Source organism: Pyrus communis, chromosome 7 (genome assembly GCF_963583255.1).
Source record: "Pyrus communis chromosome 7, drPyrComm1.1, whole genome shotgun sequence".
Lineage (NCBI taxonomy): Eukaryota > Viridiplantae > Streptophyta > Magnoliopsida > Rosales > Rosaceae > Pyrus > Pyrus communis.
In genome coordinates this window covers 8943600-8967135 of record NC_084809.1, presented here as the reverse complement: position 1 = coordinate 8967135, position 23536 = coordinate 8943600, and the positions used below count along the sequence as shown (strand labels likewise).

The following is a 23536-nucleotide window of genomic DNA, read 5'->3' as shown; positions in this document are numbered from 1 at the left end:
AAAAATATTGCAATGCATGCCTAATGCATCAGCCACCATCCGATCGTGCCACTTGTCCTTCACAACCCCGTTTAACCGTTGGATGACATTGCACCACCGCTTCAGGGTCTTTGCCCTTCCACCAGAACTTGTCACACTCCGGCTGTTTGGTGCCAGTGACTGTGCCTTAACTTTTCATGTGACCAAATGAGCGTCCAGCCACCATCCTTGTGTACTCCACCATGCCGTCTATAAACTCTGGTGGAGCGCAGGCCTCGCCGTTCCATATCCAGACACGCATCTTGCCACGTAAGACCAAGTCCAATGCATGTTTGGCATGTTCCATGATTGAAGGCCTTATTTGAAGGAAAAAAAGGCCAACTTCTTTGTTGGGTGAGAAGTGGACAATGACTCCAATATTGGTGTACTTGTGCCATATAAAGTTGTTCACCAATGTTAGAGGAAGTCGAGCTCATGCTAGAAAGCTTCAAAACGACTTGGTTTACGTGCTTCTTAGGATGATGATGATGATCGTCGTCAGACTAAAAAATGTGTTCGACTAACGTAGAGGATAATGCGGGTGGCCTTGTCGTTGGAGATGTAGAGGAGGTTGAAGCGTCGATAGGCGACAGAGTCTTTGGCATCGTTTACGATGCTTATGTCAAACCCTTTGGATGCTTCGTGGTTTGCATAGATTGCGAGTAGTCTGATGAGAGAAAACGAACGAGGATACCACTATTCGGTGCATAAATAGTATGGTCGTTTTCTAAAATAGGGTTTACTGGTTTTCCATGGATAAGGGGTTAGAAGAGGGATTGTTGGTCCTCCATTGTAGAGAGAAAGTGTAAGAAAAGAAAGGAAAAAGGAATCAAAGTGATTGATGGATAAGAAACGAAGAACCAAGACAGAATAATGAGATGAAGCAAATATGAGTGGACATTGGTTTGTATATGTTTAGGGGTCCCCCCAATCCCATGTGCTCCACATACAATTATATTAAAAGTGGGCAAAGAAAAGAACTACGTATGTACCTAACCTATTTTTGTATTTGATGGAAAAGCAATGAAGGATATGAAGATTATTTGGTATTACGGATTTTTGTTTTTGACTCGAGCGATATTGGGCGAGGGAGAATGAGAATACAGGACCTCAAGTGCACGGATGAATATTTTTTAGAAAATAGTAATAATCAATGCATTTGTTGATCTTTTGTTAATTTTGTGTTTTAATTTTTTGATCAATATTGTGTTTTTTTAATTTGTCAATATAATGATAGCACAATAGGAAGTACAAGATTTATGAGTCTATGACCACGCCCCAAAATTTATGTTGCAAAATGAAAAATGGTTTGAGGAGTTTATTGAAGGTGGTTACTGGTGTAGACTCTAGATCAAAGCCCAAACCAGCGAAGGCCGTTAACTATACCATCATCCAAGGTCCAATCAAAATTTCTATTCCCCTTAATTACAAGGGAGTTTTAACAAAAAGTTCGTGGTACTGTTCACTTTAACGAAAAATTATATTTTTATACTAAAAAGTTAATCTTATTACTATTCACTTTACCGTTTATTTTGTCATTATAATTAAAATTCAAAGTTTTCAAACCATTTTCATTAATTTTTTTTAATTACAAATGGTACAAGATTGTTTCATTATGTTTATATGTTGCTGCTCTCAAACTAAACAAAAACCCTTATGGCTGTAGCCCTACAAGAATTCATGAGACGCTCTGGACCCGAGACCCGAGGTCCGAGGCGTGACAATCCATCACATATGCTCTCTTTCTCTCTACCTAGTTCTCTTTCCTCAGTAAGAATGGCATATCTATTACAAGATTCATCTCAACTTAAAATTAGGCCGCAAAAACAGCATCAAACATGCCATGATGAACAAAATATTTTGCAGGCTGTGTGTGTTTGCATCTACTGTTGCTGCTGAGGTGGTAGGGCCTGAAGGGACCGCACCAAACACAATTGAGCCACTAGTATTTGTTGTGTTCAAGACTGATGAACTTGTGCTGCAGACGCAATATGAATATACAAATATTAATTTTTATCTTTCTAAATGAAAAAGGAGGTACGAAAACATGAGAGAGTAAATTACCTAGTAGACGGATATTGACAAGACCCTGTACCTGAGAACATTGTAGCAAAACCAGAGATCATTTAGAAGGAAAGAAGAAAAGCGTGACAAATCTTTTTAATTGAAAACAGGATCTCGGGTGCAAGGATAGATGGTTTTAAAAACTTGAGCTATAAGTCCTTTGCAGTATGACATAGAGTTTACAAACGGTAGTATAAAATGGTGACTTACTTGGGTCAGTGCTAGTGATCATAGCAGTTCCACCAAAGTTGCAACAATTTGGAACTGGATTCTTCTGATAATAGTTATTGAATGCGTAAGAAGCATGATCCCGGACACTATTTGGGTTGTAACAGCTTCGTCCCGGCTGAATTTCTGAGCAATCAGTGCCACCATGGCCACAAGCATAGTCCAAAGCAACTTGCAATGCCATTTGTGATGCACTTTGGCTAGCAACACACCAACTTGAACCAGTGGATGCTGGTGATGATGGTGTTGTTGTTGTAGTAAATGGGGTCATGCTAGGGGAGGATGTGACAGGGACAATTGAATCAGCTGGATTGGAATTAGGGTTCACAATTGGTGTTGATGAAGCGGGATTTGTGGGAGTTATTGTAGGAACTGTTGTTATTGGAGTAGTGATGTCTCTCTGGGTGGTGGAAATTAGGGTTTCAGGGAATTTCAGCCCTTTATTTTCTTGGTCTTTTTCTTTGACGTGTCCAATGTTCTTTTCCTTTTTTGTCACATTCAAACCTGTACTAGAAAAATCAAAACTAAAGTAAGCCTTACATTTTTTTGTATTCTGCACTTTATGAGCATTGAAAGAACGGTGCCAAATCTGAATTGGGTTGTGGTTCCAGGTTCCAAAATAAAATCAAAACCCTATAAACCAATAGTTTCACAAGCCATCACAACTAGTTGAACAATTGATCCTTAAATTTGGAAATAGGGGTAAATAATAAAGTTTTCTGTTTGGACTTTAAAGAAGATGGTAAAAACTGAAAAGTTCAGTGACTTTACTGCAGTATAGGGTGTTACCCAATTGGGGTCTTACCAAGATGAAAGACTGCTGTTTTCAAAATGTAATCATGTAAGAGGTGTGATATCCACACATCCCATTTTACTTCTCACACACCTTTTTAATTTTTAATTGTCAGATCAGATGAATTGAAGAAAATCAACAGACATAAATTATCAAAGGATGTGTGAAAAGTAAAATAGGATGTATGGATAGCACACCCATCATGTAAATGCTCGAAGCAACTGAAGAAGTAAAAAGGTAACAAAATGTTTATATGAGTGAGATGACATCTCTTTCCACTGGGACAGGTTTGGAGACTATGATTGGATTAGATAATTCATCATATTCAAGGTATGTTGGGGGAAAAAAAAAAAAAAAAAAAAGAATAAATTTTGTCCAATTTAAAGATAGAAGGTGGATTACTCGTAAAAAAAAAAAAAAAAAAAAAAAAAAAAAAAAAAAAAAACTTTTTTCTTACCATCCTCACAAATTAGTAGGATCAATAGAAAGAAGTTTCCTTTATATCTAATCTCTTATAATCCTCCCAAAATACAAAATTAATCACAATGACCTTCGTGCATACCTTAAATTACATGTGTTATCCTATCCAAGCACCCCAAGAAATTTAAAATAAATGCAAAGTAAAAGCTATAAGAGGGAAAATTTAAATTGATCTTAGCCATCATGAAAATTTGAAAATAGATAGTACTCTGACCCCTACTTTGACTGAGGAAACAAACAAAAGAAAAAGGAGATAGCATCATGAAAAAAAACTATATCTAGAAGGGTGAAAAATTAATGGAACTTTTTCATCCACAAAAGAAAATGTCTAACTTAAAGAAAGAAAAATGATAAACAGAGTACAATTGATAAGCAGCATTATTTGTAAAGCAACAAATTATGAACAAAGAACAAGAGCCACATTTGAAATGACACAATTCTGAGCTAGGACATTACATATATTCATAAAAATTTCATATCTCTCAATCCAAACTCTGACCCAGAAAAAGATATTCGAATGCAGACATGGATGATTAGCGAGCCGAAAGTGGATGGGGAAGAGGGAAAGCATAAAAATTCACTTGTCAAAGGCAGAAAGAAACAAAGAAAAAAAGAAAAAGAAGCAAATGGTATTATTACCAAATATATTAATTAACAAAACAGAATGATAGATGGTGCCATAACAAATCATAAATAAGAAAAACCAAATATAAAATTGTATAGGATGCAACTCAAAGTTCACATCAAGACAAAGGAAGTCACCTGAACAGAAGAAAATACCCAATAGGAGTAACAAGCAGGAGATTGGAGTTATAGGATAAATAAACCTTCCACCCATTTGGTGCCTTTGCTTACTTCTACTTTCTTGTACTTCTTCTTGTTCTTCTCTTTGATGACTTGTTCTTCTTCCGCTTACTTCTCCTTCTTCTTCTTCTTCTTCTTCTTCTTCTTCACTTTGATGACTTGTTCTTCTTCTGCTTCTTCTGATCTAATCTAGTTCTACTTTGTTTGGTTGGTTGAAAGAAAGAAAGAAAGAAAGAGGAGCAAATAATACTTAAACTAGAGAAGCATCAACGATGTTGTTGAACAGAAGGTCTTTGTACCCTTTGTCTCAATTGTTATACACTTGAAAAATATTTTCACACACTCACACGCATATATATGTATAAGAGAGAGGTGTAGGTGTAGGGAGGTGGAAGCGGGGGAGGGAGGGAGGGGTGGAAAAGGAGGCAAAAGGTAGGGCAGAGAAGAAGGTTGAGGAAAAAGGAAAAGAGGTGGGAGGAATTGTTTGGAATTTAGTTTTGGGTTTGTGGCTGTTAAGTGATGATTGTAATGATGGTGGTTATGTGTGCATTTTGCCTTTCTCCTTTTTCTCTGCCTCTTCTTTTTGAAGTTTGACAACATTTTATCTGAGTAACCATCAACCAACCAACCAACATTGCAGCTTTGCAAGTGTGGTGTTGTAGAATATGTCTTCTAAGTTAATATAACTTGTTTACAGTAGGAGAGAGAGGGTAGTATTACATATTCAACTATGAAAATAAACTCTTGAAATTAAAAAATAATAATAATAAGATTAACAAGAAACTTGTACCTTAAGTGGATAAGCATCCGATTCATCCCTCGGTATCGATCAAATTAAAAGATATAACTATCTAGTATGGATGTACCCAAATTACCAAAAGTGTCAATCACGTTTTTTTTTTTTTTTTTTTTAAGCTTTTTGGTTTGGGTTGCTACTGGAAAAACATCTTGAAGATAACATAAAATTTCACACGTATAATTTTACGATTGATCGGACACAATATATGCTATTTATTTATATACTAAAACACACGATTAAGATTTGTTGGACTCATGTAAATACATCATCAAACTCACAAAAATAAAAACCTTTGTTCTTCTAAATAGTGTAGAGAAAATGTTAGCTTAAATAATGATCTAATTAGCCCTTATTTGCCGTTTCAGTTACAAAATATATGCGTGTGTGTGTATTATGGATCTTTATGTGGGGCACCATGTATGAACAAAGTGAGCTGGATTGGTGAAATAAGTCCTTAAAGTGGACGGTCTAAAATCCTATCCTATGGCTTGCACTTTTGACCAATTGGATTCGAAATATACCTATGTGGATTAATTTATTAATCCAAAGTTTTTGCTTTATGCTTTGGTTCCAAATAAAGATTGTTACTACCATAATCCCCATTTGTAGATGAGTGGTGAGAATGTCTTTGATTGAGACTATTAAGTATAAAATTACTGGAGGCTAAGATCTTATTAGTCTTTAATCATGCTATAAGCAGCCTATGATAAGTATGTTTACCGACAAATCTTGTATTTGTGTGCCTAAATCTTTGACAATGATCCTAATACCTTGCACAAAGGTCAAGCTTTACCGTAGTGCTGGGTCATGTTAAGCAAAAGTCACACTTGCAAGGGACGTTTTCTGTTTACTTTGCCATAAACAAACTAGAAGGAAACCATCGTGGTGGCAGATGAGTTTAGTAAGAGAGTAATAATCTTTTTTTGCTAGACTTAAAAATCCAGATAAATGTTTATGTTGTCATACTGTAATTTTAGATTAAATATTTTGTCAAAAATCAACTTAAGTCGATGCTTCAGAGATGGTTCAATGGCTCAATATTACTAATCAACATCAGTATCGCTCTTAATTTAACCACTTGTCGTCCAATAATTGTGGGTTTTCTTTGTACAAAAAGCTTTGGTAAAGTTAGTACTAAAATCATTCAATACAAATAAATTTAACTTCATAAGGTTTCTGATGTGAGAAATGCTTGAACAAATCAATGGCTTGAACCCACGATATGACAATATATAAGCATTATGATACGAGTAGTTTCGAAATGTACATCATACGCTGCTGCGAATGGCCGATCGACCAACCCTAGCAAACAAAAAACAAAGAAGATTGACCCATAACTATAGTGTACCATCAAGTCCATGGAAGAAATTTGGGCTACGACCACAAGTACCAAGCCCTCAATGTTCAACTAGCATTTCTTACAAATTTTACTCTTTGCACATTATACTACCACAAGAGGATTAGATGCAGCTCAAAAAACGGAAGACAAGAGCCACAAGAAATATGACACCATGCTGTTGCTCCTTCACTTCTTCTACCTCCATATCCAAATTCATCTCAGAAAATCCACACCTCTCCATGCTAGAAAATCAATGCACCTCCATGAAAGACCTCCAAAAGATCCACGCGCACCTCCTCAAAACTGGCCTAACCAAGGACACAGTCGTCGCCAGCCGGGTCCTGGCCTTCTCTGCCTGCCGAGCCGGAGACATCAACTATGCCTACATGGTTTTCCAACACATAAAAAAGCCAAACCCCTTCATTTGGAATACCATCATCAGAGGCTTCTCCGAAAGCCAAAACCCGAAAACTGCAATCTCTCTTTTCATTGAAATGCTGGTAGCTTCAGAAATTGAGCCACAGAGATTGACTTACCCTTCAGTTTTCAAGGCTTATTCTCAAGTTGGCCTTGCCGAAGACGGAGCTCAGCTTCACGGAAGAGTTATAAAATTGGGTCTCGAAGGCGATGAATTTACGCGAAACACGATTATACACATGTATGCAAATTGTGGGTTTCTGAGAGAAGCAAGAAAACTGTTTGATGAGCACTTGGAATGTGACAGTGTTGCATGGAATTCTATGATCATGGGCCTTTCCAAATGTGGTGAAGTGAGTGAATCCAAGAGGCTGTTTGATAAGATGCCTTCGAGGAATTCGGTTTCTTGGAATTCAATGACTAGCGGATTTGTTAGGAATGGGAAGTATGCAGAGGCATTGGAACTTTTTGGTGAAATGCAGAAGGAGAGGATTAGGCCTAGTGAGTTTACAATGGTGAGCTTGTTGAATGCTTCTGCTCAGTTGGGAGCAATTGGACAAGGGGAGTGGATTCATGAATACATAAAGAAAAATGGGATTGAAATGAATGGAATTGTTGTCACGGCGATTATAAGCATGTACTGCAAATGTGGAAGCATCAAAAAGGCTCTTCGTGTTTTTGAGGCTGCCCCAAATAAAGTGTTGTCCTGTTGGAACACCATGATCATGGGCTTGGCCGTTAATGGTTGCGAGGAGGAAGCAATTGAGCTGTTCTCAAGGCTTGAAACTTCAAATTTTATACCGGATGGTGTCAGTTTTCTTGGGGTCCTAACAGCGTGTAATCATTCGGGGAAGGTGGAGAAAGCAAGGGATTATCTCTCGAAAATGACACGAAGTTATAAGATTGAACCTTCGATAAAGCACTATAGTTGCATGGTTGATGTGTTAGGCAGGGCAGGACTTCTTGAAGAAGCAGAAGAGCTTATAGATAACATGCCGGTAAAAGCAGATGCCATTATTTGGGGGTCCTTGCTCTCGTGTTGTAGGAAGCACAGTAACATTGAGATGGCAAAACGAGCAGCAAAGCGTGTGATCGAATTGGACCCAAACGACAGCTGCGGTTATGTTCTTATGTCAAATGTCTATGCTGCCTCTAGTCAGTTTCAGGAAGCGACGAAGGAGAGGCTATCGATGAAGGAACAGAAGATAGAGAAAGAACCGGGGTGTAGTTTGATCGAAGTGGACGGAGAGGTTCATGAGTTTATAGCCGGTGGAAGGCTACATCACAAAGCCCCAGAGATCTATTCTCTGTTGGATGAGTTGGGGTTTATGATTCCGGAAATGGGGTAGGTTACGATACTTTAACTTCAAACTATCATTGGCGGAATCAGCGTGCGCGATTTTCAGATACCGAATTTGTGCACAAAGTAAAGGCATAGAACAGAAGTGAAGTAGATCAACTGTATTTTATAGCTGCTCTTGCAATGGTTACATGATTTATATACTTAAAAGTAGGTTACATGAAAAGAAAAACAAGCAGTAATAAGGGAATCGAAACTATTTCGATAAAGCTTAATGCTACTGGAGAGATGACACATCTCCAGAATATTAATCACCACTTACTAATACAGATTTTGATTTCTTGCAACTCTAAGTTTTTGACATGGTTCGGCCGGATGCCCAGGAGTACACCTCAGGAGGGACATTACCATTAGTGATCAGGTTCTGAGGAAGTCCATATAAATCCGAGATGTCCAGGTGGTGGTGGCGGCCGTTTTGGTGCTGCTGATTTTGCAAAGCCGCCGCAACTTCCTCTTCATCCAGTGGCAGGCGATCAAAAGTGACGTTCATGAACGAGGCAGCCATGATCACCACAGGGCCCGAAGCAATGAGCGCACCGACCACACCCCCTCCCATAACCTGCCCCTGAGCCCCTGCAAGATATATGGTTAGCCCTGTGATCCCTGGAGGGGCTGGCGGGGGCAGGATTGACCCGAGCAATGACAGGATTTCAAACCGGCCATGGAGGGTCACAATAGCGCCAGATGAAGCTGGTTGTCGCAGCGTGACATTGGTCACACAGCCACTTCCACTCAGTATGCAAATGCCTCTCTGCTTCCTCCTTGCAAAGTTGGTTAAACTCTCACTCACATCACAGCCAGAACTTACCTCCATTGCATGAGCACGAAGCGCATTAGCGCTGTCACGGGTGACTATGATGGGCGGCTTCGGCTTGTTCTTCGAACCTGCTGGCCTCCCACGTGGCCGGCGAAGAGTCTCCCCCTCAGGAACTGGTGCCACTTCCTTGGGCAACTTGGGTGCCATAAGCATTGCATCAATCCCAGGCCTGTGGTGACTCTTGCTTTTATCGGCATCTTGTCTCCGATCAATTACAGTTTTCAACACAACGGAAGGAGCCGCCAGATCTGCACCTCCTGCCATTAGCAAACCCGTTCAAGCACGCAGTCTTTGCAGTCACAAGAGATTCACCATAAGATGTGTTCAGAACGTGCGATTAAATAGCAACATTTCTACCAATAGTTTTGTGAAGCAAACCAGAAAGAATGATCCAGAATTAGGAGAAGATTAAGTGATACCAACCACAAAATTAATCACTAAACTATATCACAACGGTAATATCACTCTCACTGCCTACCTCCCAACTGACTTTTCCAACACTTAGATGTATTATATTTAAGCACAAATCTACCAACTCGATCTTTTCATAAGATATCCACCGGAGAAAACAGGTAAAGCGAGAATTCCGTCGAGCTTTTAAGCTTTCTACAGTAGTAGAAACAAAAATTGCAGGTCATCGCATTGAATGTAGAATTCATGCCACAACAGTTTCGTAAGATACATCGTCGAGGCACAAGGCAAAAAACGATAACTTCTCCGTTTAGAGTATGTACAATTGGACAGCCAAACAGAACCGCCGTAGATTCTGAACTAAAGTGACACCCTAATTTGGCAACTCCAAACTCACTACAAGCCCCATTGCAGAAAACAAAAATAGAAAGAAAAAAAAGAGAGGGAAAAACTTTCTATTAGTAGGTCCCCTGCCAAATCTGGTGCAACTGCTGAGGTGACAGGTCTTGGAAACCTCCTAAGCCTAAATCATTGAGGCGTTGCCGCTGAAGTTCTTGTGTTACGTCCACTTGGGAATGATAGAAATCCGGGTGTCCTCGATAACTCTGCAACTGGGAGGGCAGCTGTCCAGCCTGCCCTTGTCGATATCCTGCATGCTGTTGATTCTGCCCAAGTAAGTTGTTGAATGCACTGTCTGGAACGGAAGGCAATGTTCTTGAACTCTGGAATCCACAGAAAACAGAAACTTTAAAGTGGAGAAATGAAAATCATAAAAATGACGGCCAATCATCAGAAATCAGTATCCGAAACAGTGAATATCAAATCAGAAGTCATGCTGAACTACTGCTCTGAAGCACATTACAAGTAATAAGATGCACAAACACAAATTGCGCCTAACTACTTCTACGTTTCAATCTCTACCTGATAAAGAGCGGTTAAATGGTTTCCATCCTTATACTGAGGGCGGAAAACATCATCATAGTCAGCTATGCTGCCAGGAGTAGCAGATGCATTATGCAAGAAACTCCCGTGATTGTTATTAGAGGCCCCAAAACCTCCATGACCAGCAACAGCAGCAGCAGCAGACGTAGGCAATCTGCTTACTGAGGCTCCACTTCTATACTGAGGGAAGTTGTATTCCATGCTAGCCCCTGACTGATGGAATGCACTACCACCTAGATATTCTTGCTGCAAATTTGATGGCATAGGCGAGTAGTTCTGAGCCTGAGGCATGGAAGGGTACCCAATAATGTTTGCTAACTGTTCGTAAGAATGGGTAGGTTGAGCATATGAACGGGCTGCATGGCGTTGAGGAAGAACAGAAGACACCTCAGATAACGGTACGGTGCCTGGTCTCAGAGCCTGTATGGTTTAATGTCACAGATATCAGCAAACACCGCCGTATTTCATTTATTCCATAAAAATAATAATAAGTTGCATGTGGGCATCAAATTCAAGAGGGGTTTAATGCACTGAACAATGTGGGGTCACCCATCACTTACCTCGGACATGGAACTAGTTGGGTTCTTTACGGATGAAACTACACTGTTGTACATTGAAGGCACAGATGGCTTCACCAAAAACTGTTGGAATGACTCCAATAGATCACTTCGTATAGAATCTGAATATGCCTGCAGAATTTTTTTTCAAGAGGGGGAGAGAGTGAGAGTGAGAGAACAACAAGAATACAAGGAAATCAGGCCACATGCATAATCACAATGTTCAAAACCCTGAAAGAAAATAAAAATTAGACAAGACTGGCAAACACCAATGAAGAAGCCAAAAGAGATCGGATAATAGATAATGATGATGGATAGAGAACAAATCTGTCAGGGATTAGCTATAACACCAGAAATGCTCTTTCTTGAAAACATACTCAGATTCAACTAGAAATTCCATCTAAGGAGTAGGCAAATTAGCAGAGCAGTTACAAGTAGGGATTGCTACACCGACAGTAGATGTGCATATTTTCCAACATGATTTTTCTTAATGTGTACAGTGTAACGCATCAAAATGCTCAGAAAACCATGGTACCATGAAAAGTGTAATAAATTCTTTAAGCCAACTCCATGAACAGAAAATCATTAATGTTGTATACAGATCAACATTCCATAGCATAGAAACAAGTCTTGGTTAAAAACTAAACCAATTAGAATCATCAACATTTGGCAATAATGTATAAAAGTAACTACTCATAAAATTCAGTCAAAAAATGAACACTTTCCATAATTCAGCAGCAAACAAATCCTCCTTATAAGTTGGGCATAAAAGAATGCAGAAAGTTAAGAAATATAACTCTTACCATACTGTTTTGAAGAGGAATATTTCTGAATTCAGGATCTGCCTTTGCAAAAGGCAATCCAGAAGTTGCTCTTTCAATGTTCTCAGAATTAAAATTACGTAGTGATGAGGTAGAGCTGTCTCTATGTCCACGCGTTGCTTCAAGGATATCCTGTTTTATCAGATCTGGCTGTGAAGGTACTGGAAAATCATAATTTTTAGCACCTATGGTTGCTCTCCCAGTATTATACATGTATCCAAGAAGTTCGTCGTGATTGTACCCTGAATTTCTGAACAGGAAAAAAAATCCAAAAATTTAAGAGACATTACAACCATATGATAGATTTGAACTAAGTGAAAAACGCATGCCTTGTATCCAAGCGCCCGGCTGAGAAAACATCAACTCCTGCTTCTCCTGCAGAAGATCCTCCCAAGTCATTTTTCAAGGAATTAGATGGCTTGCTGGATAATGCAGAACTTTGAGACGGTCTAAAGGTGCCAAAACTCAAATGCGAACAATCGGCAGCCAATTCTTGCAAATTATTTGGAAGGACTACTGCACAATTATCTTGATCTTCCTCCTTTCTTAAATTCAGTTGTTGCATTCTCATAGTAGCTGATGCCACAGCAACATCATTAGAGGCAGAATGATTTGGATATGGCGCATTTGAACCAATAACAGTTCCTGGAATTACACAAAAGTAATGAACAAGAACAACAATAAGAAAGGGTAGCATAAACTTCTTCCCGGATGGCAACAATAATAAGATTTCAGAGTCAAAACTACTTTCTTTCAAACATTTAGCCATATGACATGGAGGTAAATTTGCAACCTTTCACTGCCAGAACAATCACAAACCCTTCATCAAAGACATTTCAGTTTCATAAACAAAATCCAAACCTAAGCACCACTGTTTTCAGTTTCAAATACCACATTTTAGGTTGAGGACTAGGGGGGAAGATAACATCAACAACTCCACAAATCTCGTCCGAAACAGAGTTTAGATACATAAAAAGTATCAGGACTTCAAAATGAAACAAAGTATTTTGCCATAAAAAAGTCAATTGGCTACTCAAGCACATTTAGACTCTTCTCAAGCAACTTCCACTATTATTACCAATTTTAGTGAAGGTTAAAGGACAAAGTGCTAGGAGCAATTTTTACCATGCAAAAAAAAAACAAGTAGTAGTATGTCAACAAATAAAAGTAACAGATAAACTTAAGCTTATACCAGTCATAAAACTTTCAGAACATAGAAAAGAACAAAACATGAAATTATAAAAGCAGCCAAAGAAGGTTATAATGACAAAAATGAGACACAGAAATGTAGAGACATGTTTCATTCAGCCAAAGACGATAGATCTAACAATTCAAACAACCATGGATGTAACCAACACAATAACAACCATGATGTTTTTATATGTTATCCATTACAATACAATGATCTGGATTGATATAGATTCTAGCATGAATGTCATTAGCAATGATCTCTTATATCGTATGTGTAATTGAGTAAACAATCATCCCAAATACCTATATAACACAAAAATAATTACCTTTTCCATTCTCATATGCAGACCTATGAGATTCGTCGGAACTAGAATTGGAAGACAAATCATCAACATAATACGATTTTCCACCAGAACCATCCACCATCTTCTGTCTACTGGAAGCAAAAGCAATGCAGTCGGAACTAAGACTTTCGCTACTAATATTCCCCTCTGATAGTTGGACCTTAAGTGACTGGTAATCCCTTGGCACATTGGATTCATTGATATAAAACTTAGATTGATTTGCATTTACAGCTGATGACCTATTTGCAGCTGTTGGCTGCTCAATCACAGGCCATTCATCATGGAAATCGTTCTGTCCAGCACTATCACCAGTTTTATGCATCATCTCTGACACATGAGGATTATGAAAGTGCATATATTGGTGCATCTCTGTTTGGGAAGATTCAATGTGGCTATTACATGAATTTGTAGAAAATGCATCCTGATGCAAAGATGTATCAGATGAAATACGTGAGCCCATGCTAGGTGGTCTACCCATCTTAACAATGTCGGCCATTGAAAGATTCCCTGAGCTGGTTCCGGAAGTAGATTGATTTCCCGTAGAAGGTTGTAGAGATACACAGACTGCATCACCTGGCCTTATTGAAGTACTAAAATATTCGCTGCAGCAGATATTGAACGATGACTTGCATGAGTATTGAGTAATAAAAAGTACATAAGAAGATCTGACTAATCTTAAAACTGTTTCTGATTCTAGTTCTTTCATCAGTTACTTTAATAATAGAAGGGTATTATGATATTAATAAAACAATAAAAGAAAACAAGGAAACCTGCCCTCTTCAAACCACTGAACTAAACAACTCGAGGGAAAAAAACAGCCCCACTCTGTCCCTTCCCCTTCCCCTCCCCCTCTCCTATCCTTTCGCATTTCTCCACCTTTGCTTTACTTACTAATATTCTGATACCCATCCCTCGTACATGCATAGTTATGGAAGTAAACTATCCTGAATCAACAAATGCAAAATTGCTCGAGAAAATGTACGGCTCATGCATGATGTCACCACCACAGCTAATTTCATATAAGAAACAGAGGACACTAGAACTTCAGTTTAAACTTACCGCTGAGATGAAGGTTGCTGGCTTGTGGCTCCTCCTGTAAAGTGAGAAGCTGAAGTATGAGGTGAAACAAACCCATTCTGTCCCTTATAAGCAGCTTTACCGGGCTCTAACAAAGGGAAAACAAGCAGTTCACAATTAAAAACATGCGATACTAAAATGCACAGCAATGCTACCCATACAAGTGCTAGATAGTGATTTTACACAATGAGATCAGCATACCATTGGAACCAGTTTGAGTTGATCCACACCATCCACCAGTATGCTCATTACTACCTTTAGCACAACGATTTGAACCTGCACTGTGAACTCGTGGCTTGGAGTCTTGTGTCTCCTTTATCTGGGATTTTTAAAATACCACGACATAACAAGATAAAATATAAAGTACAAAAATAAATAAATGATGTAACCACCGAAAAAAGGGAGCGCATTTTAGCAAGGGAACCTCTTTCCTTCTTTCACGTTTGCTCTTGACTTCGTGAAAAGTATCTACACATTTGGAGAATACTAAATCAAAGACGACTCAAAGAGATTATTAGATAGCGGAAGAAAATTCCATCGATTAAACAAAACTTAAATGCAAAACACTAAAGAGAAACAGAAAATAAGACATCTTATATAACAATCATATTAGCATATATATATATGTGTGTGTGTGTGTGTGTGTGTGTGTGTGTGTATGTGTGTGTATAATGCGGATAGCTATGGCCACCTTACTAAATCAATATTGAATAAGCAACTGCCTATAATTTCTTTAAATTGCCATCGAAAATGCAATGCATAATAAATTTCTGTCTTTGAAATAAAAATTGTTATCTTCTATCATCTCTATACTAAAAAAATCGAAACAACCGTTAGGGTCTACATATCAGCACTCTTAGCCATCAGCCAGTGAGTAGTAAAATACAAATTAGATCATCCTAATGCATTGCTTGGATGAAGAAAAATGTAAACCGAAACGTCTAACAATGCCATTATAAATTTGTTTAAAATTTTGGTTAAAAATCAAAACAAGCAAGGTTAGTCAACCCTATGCAACCAATTTGCTCCGGAAAAATCAAATCTTCTAAATTTTCCCGGAAACAAAAAATCAAACTTCTAATTTTCCCGGCAATAAACCCAAAATTTCTGGTTCATAACTTTAAATTTGGTTTATCTCCTCCTACGGTTTCTTGGCATCCAAACAAAAAATTACTAAATAAAGCCTACATTTTTCATTCTTTCCTCAAACCTAAAACATCCAAATTTGATTTATAATAAATAAATAGGACTGAGAAATAAAAAGGTGGTGGCGCAGCATAAAAACCTAAAGAGAGCAGGCGCTGAACGGCGTCGTTCGGGTCCATATTGCACTCTTTAAGTACCGAGTAGATCTCAGGCTCCGGACAGTTAACAATCTCCTTCAGGCTCTGTATAATCTTCTTCGTCATCGGCGGAAACTGCGCCGCCGCTGCCGCCACTCCATTCTTCGTCTCGCTCCCCATCCCTCTCTCTCCTAAAAAATATAATCGGAGAAAAAAATTTCCCAGGAAAAACTTTCTTTGCGGCTAGAGATTTTCCGATCAGCCAAACAGAAAACCAAAACCCTCACAGTCTCTCACTCCTCTCGTTCTCTCTCTCTCTCTCTCTCTCTCTCTCTCTCTAAATCTCCCAAAACGACATTACAAAATCTTCTCTCTCTATCGTTTGGCTTTTATTTGCGACACCCCGTTTTTTTCTTTTCTTGGTGGACTGATTGAGGAGGAGAACTGGTAACGTCAGCGAGGATGCTAAATGTACGGGCTGTTAGGTTTTTGTTGTGACGGTCGCTTGGTTTTTAATTCAGGCCGTCCGTGTGGGTTGATTGCCGAAGGAATCGACCGGCTGTGGAGAGGGTGAGATTTGAGGGTTTACGATTGACGGTGAGATTAGATGGGCTTGTTGGTCGAGGACTAGAAAGCTTTTTAGGGTCGTTTTTAGGTTGCTTGTCAGCAGAAAAGCGCCGTAGCGGCGTATTGTAATTAGCACACTATTGGTTAATTTAATTTTTATTTAGTAGAAAGATAATAATTTCTTTTCAATTAAAAAAAAGGAAATATTAGAATTCGTAAATGACAAGTGATTTCACGTTCTTCTTTTGCTTTCACACACTTGTTTCTTTTTCTTAGCCCAGAATTTAGTTAATCAAAACGAAATCAGTTGGCAGAAACAATTTGTGGAATGCAGAGGCCCAAAGTATATGGAATGTGAAATGTAATTTGAATTTCACTCGTTATAGTAGGCAAATATTTTTCTCCTTAATGTTTTTTTAACAATGTGCGAATGTGAGCATCGAAACCCCAAAAATCCTTTAACTGTTAACAATTTTCTTGAATCAGATATTACAGGGTAAAAATTTAACTAGGAAGTGAAAATAATCGCTCAAATTGAAGATTGGTCTCTTGAGAGTTGAGAGTAGAAGAATGTTTGGAAATAATTATTTTTTATTCTCCCAAAAAACTTATTAGAAAAACGTTTTTACATGAAAGAAACATTGTGATATATAAATTTACATAATTATATAAAATACTTATCAAAATTAGTTTATCTGTATTAAATCCAAAATATATAGTTCTTGTCAAATAATTCTTAAACAGATAAAATAGTTCATAGTTACTTTCTATAGAAGGACACTTTGGATTTTATGGTATTCAGATGGGAATGAGGATTCTTTCCGGATCGTCTTTGTGATGATCCAAATGATTCTTTAATCGTGTCCGTTCATCGTAAATCGTATGGTCAATTTTCGTCAAATACTATTTATGTTCAATTTTAAATAAAAAATTTAAAATGATTTGTAACCGCCCGATGTACGATAAATGGACTCGATTAAAGGATGACAGAATCCTCACAAAGAAGATCGGAGAGGATCCTGATTCTTCAGACGGGGACGGTTGCAACCTCAAATGCAGAGCACTGTCCCCCCATGGTTGCAGGTTTTCATACAAACTCAAATGCTTAAATTGTCATTGATCCCTTGCAACCTCGCAAATAACTTTCCTTAACTCAAATATTTTATCCCTACGAGAAATTCATTTCACTATGCATACAGTGGAAACGTAATTTGAGCTAGGAGAATTAATTTGTAGCATAAATTTGTGAACAACCAACGACTATTGCAACATTGATGTTTTGCTTTGTATAATAAATGTTCCTCACAATATATGTCATATTGTTGGTAAGAATTTTCTGACATAGTTATGGGTAAGTTCGGACACATTATGCTCAGATAAATATTTATGAGTCGTATCAAGTCAGCGTTGTCTATTATGAGTTGCACTAAAGTGGCTACATGAGTCGTATCAAGAAGGATCGCCAAGTGCATTTGCTCTGTTTTCGGCCATTTATGTCTTGTTAGGGGTTGTGCTGAAGTTAGAAAACTAGAGCATCAAGAGCTGGTTAAGATGTTTCAGCAAGAATCTGAGTCTCGCGCAGGTACGAAAAACTGTTCCGAGAACCAACCCAACTACTGCGGGTAGACTGCCGGAAAGTGCTGCAGGTTATGTTCTCATCAGCTGAACAAAAAATACGCAAGTTATATGCTACGCTTTATTCACCGAGTAAGTGCATTTACTAGTACAAGAGGGTTCCTCGTGACATGTTTTTGTTGGTCTATGCGTAAACGACTGACAGACTGATGAAACACTTTGTTTGGGGCAGGCAGTGTTCTTGGCAACTGAACCAATTTCCTTTTCTCTCAATTTTTCTTATTTCCTCCACAAACCCTAATTTTTTCCCTAGTTGTTTCCTCCATCCCCAATTTTTTTTTTTCTGACACCTATACCCTCATCCCTTCGCTCTTCCCACCCCTCTTTCATTTACTCTCCCCATCCCCAAATTTAAAAATCCAAACAAATAAATAACGAAATTTTAGACAAGAGAAGCTTACCAGAGGAAGGAGGGAAGGTGACGGCGGTGTCTGTGGCGCTGAGACTGACGGAGAGAGAGGAAAAGGAGGAGGAGGAAGAGGTAAAACGGCATGCAGCATAGGAAGAGGGCGTGCGAGAGGGCTTGCGAGAGAGAGTTTGAAAGTGTGAGAAAGGCAAGAGAAATGAGAAAGGAGAAAAGAGGGCAATGTTGGCAAATTGAAAAATTCATTAACAAAATTACTGTAGCTCTGTGTTTTTCACTATAAGCTACTTTTTGCAGCTTCTAGTTTTTTACTTTTTTTCATCTGAAACTTTGAAATAAAATTGGTTTGTGGTGTTTACTAAACACCAAAAACTCTCCTAGTTTTTTTAAAAATCACCTCAACCCCAAACCATACCTTAATTTGAAGTTGTATTTGGACCTGTTTGTTGTTTGTTGGGTAACAAGAGTTCTTCCATACAAAAAAGTATATTTGTCCTTCTAGTTTTCTAGTTTTTAGTTTTTTTAGTCAAAATGATTCCTGAAATTTGCATAACTCATTACTTTGGTTCCTAAGATTTGAAATCAATAGAAGTGGTCATTGAGTTTGTCAACTATTAATCATTTTGGTTATTCAATGAAAATTTAGATTAAATAAGGACCAAAATGACAAAAATACCTCAATTTAATAAACAATGGGCCAAATGATTTGACAAAAATTAAAGGTATTTTTTGTTATTTTAGCCTTATTTAATGGAGATTTTTCATCCGAGCTCATCGTGAACCGCACAATTACACATTAATAAAATTGTTAAACTTCGTGTTACAAAGGGATCATGTGAGAATAAAATCTAAAATCATAAACTAGGACAAGGAGTACGATGTCCATAGGTCGATCACATTAACTAATCACCCCATGATCCCAGAATACTAAATAAAGTAAATCCAACAAATCAAGCAACTCCGCTCTTCACATATAGATCCAAAAGGGGCAGTACCCACTACAAAAGTTAAAATCAAGCACTCTTCTTGTTGTTCGTAGGATATATCATATGTTACATGGGCCTGCAGCATCTATTTTTCTACAATACATACATCCATATCCACCAAATACAAGAGCTATTAAAAAACAAAACCTTAATTAAATAAATGTGCAAATGCAACGAGCTTAAAACTCAGTTCATTAAAAGCACTTTTTCCTGCAACAGTGTCTCAAATTTAAAATTTTCTCTCTTTAATATCGCTTGTATAAGAATAATAATATGCAATTCAATTTCATGAGAAAAAAGAATTAACATAAATTAATGACTCACACTCCATGCTGGTGACTGGATCATGAGTTTGACACTCCAACAGTCAATTTCCATCAAGTTCTGGGTTCTTCTAAAAGGATAATTGAAAAGGATTGAGTTGTAAATGTGGTGGAAATATATTAATCAAATGCATAAGTAATATGAAAAACCAATATATCAATACTTATGTTGGTCAACTCAATATGCGTTTGAAATTATTTCTATAAAAAGCACATTTGTAAGAAGTGCTTTTGTTATAAGCATGTTAAAATTTTTGCTAAACATCCAAGTGCTTTCTAAAAAAAATATTTACCTAGCCCAAAGCACACTTAAGTTTTTTTACCGAATGTAGTTTAAAATGTTTTTGATTGTCAAAAAATGCTTATAACCCTACCAAAGAGGCCTATATACTTTGAGAAGTAGGCCAAATTTTGGGTTTGGTTTTTGAATTATTTTTGCCGCAAATTTTGAATTATTTGCCATCTATTTTAGCAAGAACATGTAGACGTTAATTTATTAATTATACTATGCTAACTACTGCTTAATTTAATATAATAAACAAATATTTAATTTCAGGGCACCGTAGTACCTATTCTGCTATTCACAGGGTTCAAAAGTGATTGGGGGTTTGGGAAAGCTAAATTACAATTTGTATACCTCCATTAATACATTTAAAAGCTCTAAACCTAAAGAAAATTTTCAGCGCACCCGAAACATAACCGGCATACGTGTCATGATATCATTGGAGAAATATTTGTAAAAAAAAACTTTCTTCAATTGTATTATTACAACCCGTATTCCAAACCACTGAAACAATTTGACAACCTTGGTCAACTTTTGCCGTCGGATGGAGGGTAATGACAAACAGAAATGTGGAGCATTTCTCATTGATCTAATTTTATTTTAAGGGGTAAAGTTGGAATTAAAAAACTTTATCAGGGTTAGTTAAGTAATTTTCTAGATCAACGAGAGATTCTAGTCCTATTACTAAAAATATATATCAATGTGAAAAATTAACTCAAATCATACAAATTAAATACTATGACATTCAAGATTTTCTCTGAATCGAGAAACAACTACCTCACTATTGACCAAAGTACTATACTTGAACAGTAGTTGGACAACTCAATTAACTTAGTAAATTTCTTGGTCAACAAGAGATTTTGCACTTGTCGACTGGGAACATTATCTTAATGTGAATGTCGCACTCTCGTGACGAGCGCGATTAGATGATGAGTCACACTAACGTGTGTGGCCCTCAAATATACATAAGCTTCCCCAAGTTTGCGGAAAGTAGGAAAAGGATTCAACTTAGGTGAACAACCACTCAAACTCGAGCCAAAACCTTCACTTCATGCATGGATTGACTTGTAGTTGGAGTTCATTTTTTCTTTTAATTTTTTTTTATATCACTTTTCCGTAAAACAAACGAAACATATCGATAACACCAACAATATGAACCTTTAATTTCCTACAATATATGCAGACTCCCCAATCACCACGATGGACGAACCTTTACTTTCCAGGATTCAGACAGCACTTGGTGTCGGAGGTGACGATCAACAAGTAGAGTCTTCGAGCAGATCAACGGCCAGGACACCCAGAACACCGCGAAGAAGAAGCTACCCCTCAGGTTACCTTGATGTACTCAACTCCGATGTTATTGTCCCCATCATCACAACACCAAACTCTTCCTCCTACGCCAATCTCCTCGCGAACCTGAACAAGAACAAGCGGAGGCAGCTCAAGCACCGCTCCCACTCAGCTCCCTCGGTGTTCACTGACATCAAGGAGCTGATTCAAGACCCCGTCGATGATCCAAGACCTGCCCCTAAATCAACCCCTCTCATCGTTCGCCAGGCTTTCATCGGTGTCATTATCTATGTCATCATCGGCATTGTCATAATCTTGACAACCGGGGGTTTCAAGGGAGAAGTCACTTACAAGCCGGTTGATGCCTTGTACTTCATTGTGGTCACGCTCTGTACGATTGGCTATGGTGACATTGTTCCTGACACGACCGGTACCAAGCTCTTCACCTGTTTCTTCATCTTGGTCGGTTTTGGATTCATCGATATCCTGCTCAACGGTTTGGTGGTGTACATCTGCGACAGGCAAGAATCGGTGTTGTTGAGCACCATTGATGAGACGAAGTTCAACCACATGATTCAGACGTACATGATCGACAAAGAGAAAGGACGAATGAGGATAAGGATCAAGGTAGGGTTGGCACTGGGAGTGGTGATTGGTTGTATAGCTATAGGGACAATTGCAGTACATTTTCTCGAGAAGATAAGCTGGGTTGATAGTTTCTACCTCTCTGTTACTTCAGTCACAACTGTAGGTTATGGCGATTTCGGTTTCCAGACAATTGCAGGTAGGTGTTTTGCAATAATCTGGTTACTGGTTAGCACATTAGCTGTCGCTAGGGCTTTTCTGTACCTGACCGAGCTTAGAATCGACAAGCGGAATCGTCGAATCGCGAAATGGGTTCTTCAGAAGGAGATCACCCTCAGGGATTTGTTGGCAGCAGACCTGGATAATGATGGATGCATCAGGTACACCCCCTAATTTTGTTTTTCCCTAATTTTTCTCTAATTTGGAATTAAGCCAGTTTTGATGAGTTTGCTTCTAGTAAACTTTCCCCTAAATAGAGAAAGTGGAAAGCAACTTTGTTTGGCATCTTAAGGGTTTTTGTCAAGTTCCTAAAAACTCAAAACTTTTCCCAATATGCATTTATGTTAGCAGATGTGGGTTGCACTAGTTGGCTACGGCAGTGTGCCTGCCACCTTCCCGTAGTTTAGAGTATCGTCCTGTAAAAAGAATATGTATATACATGGTAAGTTTATACTTTCTATCTTCAATGCTGCAGCAAAGCGGAGTTCGTCATATACAAGCTTAAGGAGATGGGGAGAGTGGCAGAGAATGATATTCTGCAGATATGCAAGCAATTTGATTCTTTGGAACATAGCAACAATGACAAAATTACTCTTGTTGATCTAATGGGAAGCGATATGTGAGTGATTCCAATAAGGTTTCCCTCAATCGGAAGTCTGAGGCATCACACAGATCTTGCTACAGAAATTAACAGAAGCAAACTGTGAGAATTCCGAATTTTTACGCTACATGTATATAGAACTAGGCATATGAATTTGATGTTTCACTACAGAGCAGAAAACTCAATTCAATTCTTTTGTAAATACTTTTGGTTTCGAATAAAAATGGAAACTTTGACGATCACATTTCATTGATTCTTTGGTTTCTGGAGTCATTTGACGAATTATATCAGTCCCTATAGTTTTAGTGAAAGGTCATTTGCGTTCTCTGATCTATAAAGCTTATGAGTTCATCAGAGAGCATGCACTGCTCTACACACATTCAGGTACGGACCATATACAGCCTGCTCATCTACAGGGTATGGAACGTGGTGGGAATGCAACTGTGTTTCGGGTTTTTCTTTTCTAATGCAAACCAAACATTTTAAAGGCGAAGCAGGGGCATCAAAGGCAGCTAAAATTCATTCAAACCTCAAATCTTACAGGATGCTGTCTGAAGCAATGAAGTATCGGTTTATCGCTCTTTACAATCCTATGGCAAAATGCACTGCAGCATGCAAACATAAGTTCATAGCAGAAGGTGGAGCCAACAGATTTATGTAACACTTGGCCTACCCGGCAGTATGGACAAAGAGATTATCATGAGCCAATATCAGTCAAATGTTGATTAGTTTCTTTCTCCATTACACAATGTAAAATACTGTTTTACAATCTTTTTTTTAATCACGCAGTACAACTGTTTGATTAAAAAATGGGTGAAATATAGCCTATATAGGTAAACGTATGACAAAAAGCACGAAGAAAAAAGGAGGGATAATATGACATCTATTGATGACAACAAGATAATCATATTATAAAGAACATAATGGACATAACTAGT

At 38.1% G+C, this 23536-nt stretch overlaps 5 protein-coding genes across 5 annotated transcripts; 2 read left to right on the top strand and 3 right to left on the bottom strand.

The window, feature by feature from the left end:
* Nucleotides 1-1652: 1652 nt before the first annotated feature.
* Nucleotides 1653-4903, bottom strand: LOC137741174 (PLASMODESMATA CALLOSE-BINDING PROTEIN 1-like). The gene is made up of 4 exons (XM_068480983.1): nt 4346-4903; nt 2293-2814; nt 2083-2113; nt 1653-1996 (listed from the first exon to the last, which is right to left on the bottom strand). The coding sequence occupies exons 1-4, from the start codon at nt 4419-4421 to the stop codon at nt 1816-1818; spliced, it is 810 nt and encodes a 269-aa protein (XP_068337084.1). The 5' UTR covers nt 4422-4903; the 3' UTR covers nt 1653-1815.
* A 1785-nt stretch (nt 4904-6688) lies between these two features.
* On the top strand, nt 6689-8297 carry LOC137739928 (pentatricopeptide repeat-containing protein At2g42920, chloroplastic). The gene has a single exon (XM_068479681.1). The coding sequence runs from the start codon at nt 6690-6692 to the stop codon at nt 8289-8291; it is 1602 nt and encodes a 533-aa protein (XP_068335782.1). The 5' UTR covers nt 6689; the 3' UTR covers nt 8292-8297.
* Nucleotides 8298-8591: 294 nt separating this feature from the next.
* Nucleotides 8592-9591, bottom strand: LOC137739929 (AT-hook motif nuclear-localized protein 16-like). The gene has a single exon (XM_068479682.1). It carries the CDS (start codon nt 9381-9383, stop codon nt 8592-8594), a length of 792 nt encoding a protein of 263 aa, XP_068335783.1. The 5' UTR covers nt 9384-9591.
* Nucleotides 9592-9738: 147 nt separating this feature from the next.
* On the bottom strand, nt 9739-16111 carry LOC137739927 (uncharacterized). Its single transcript, XM_068479680.1, has 10 exons — nt 15748-16111; nt 14887-14930; nt 14664-14781; nt 14445-14550; nt 13368-13987; nt 12180-12495; nt 11833-12100; nt 11033-11161; nt 10452-10892; nt 9739-10252 (listed from the first exon to the last, which is right to left on the bottom strand). Exons 1-10 carry the CDS (start codon nt 15923-15925, stop codon nt 9989-9991), a joined length of 2484 nt encoding a protein of 827 aa, XP_068335781.1. The 5' UTR covers nt 15926-16111; the 3' UTR covers nt 9739-9988.
* A 4847-nt stretch (nt 16112-20958) lies between these two features.
* LOC137740909 (two-pore potassium channel 3-like) lies at nt 20959-23280 on the top strand. Its single transcript, XM_068480713.1, has 2 exons — nt 20959-22158; nt 22473-23280. Exons 1-2 carry the CDS (start codon nt 21104-21106, stop codon nt 22618-22620), a joined length of 1203 nt encoding a protein of 400 aa, XP_068336814.1. The 5' UTR covers nt 20959-21103; the 3' UTR covers nt 22621-23280.
* The last annotated feature ends 256 nt before the right edge of the window (nt 23281-23536 follow it).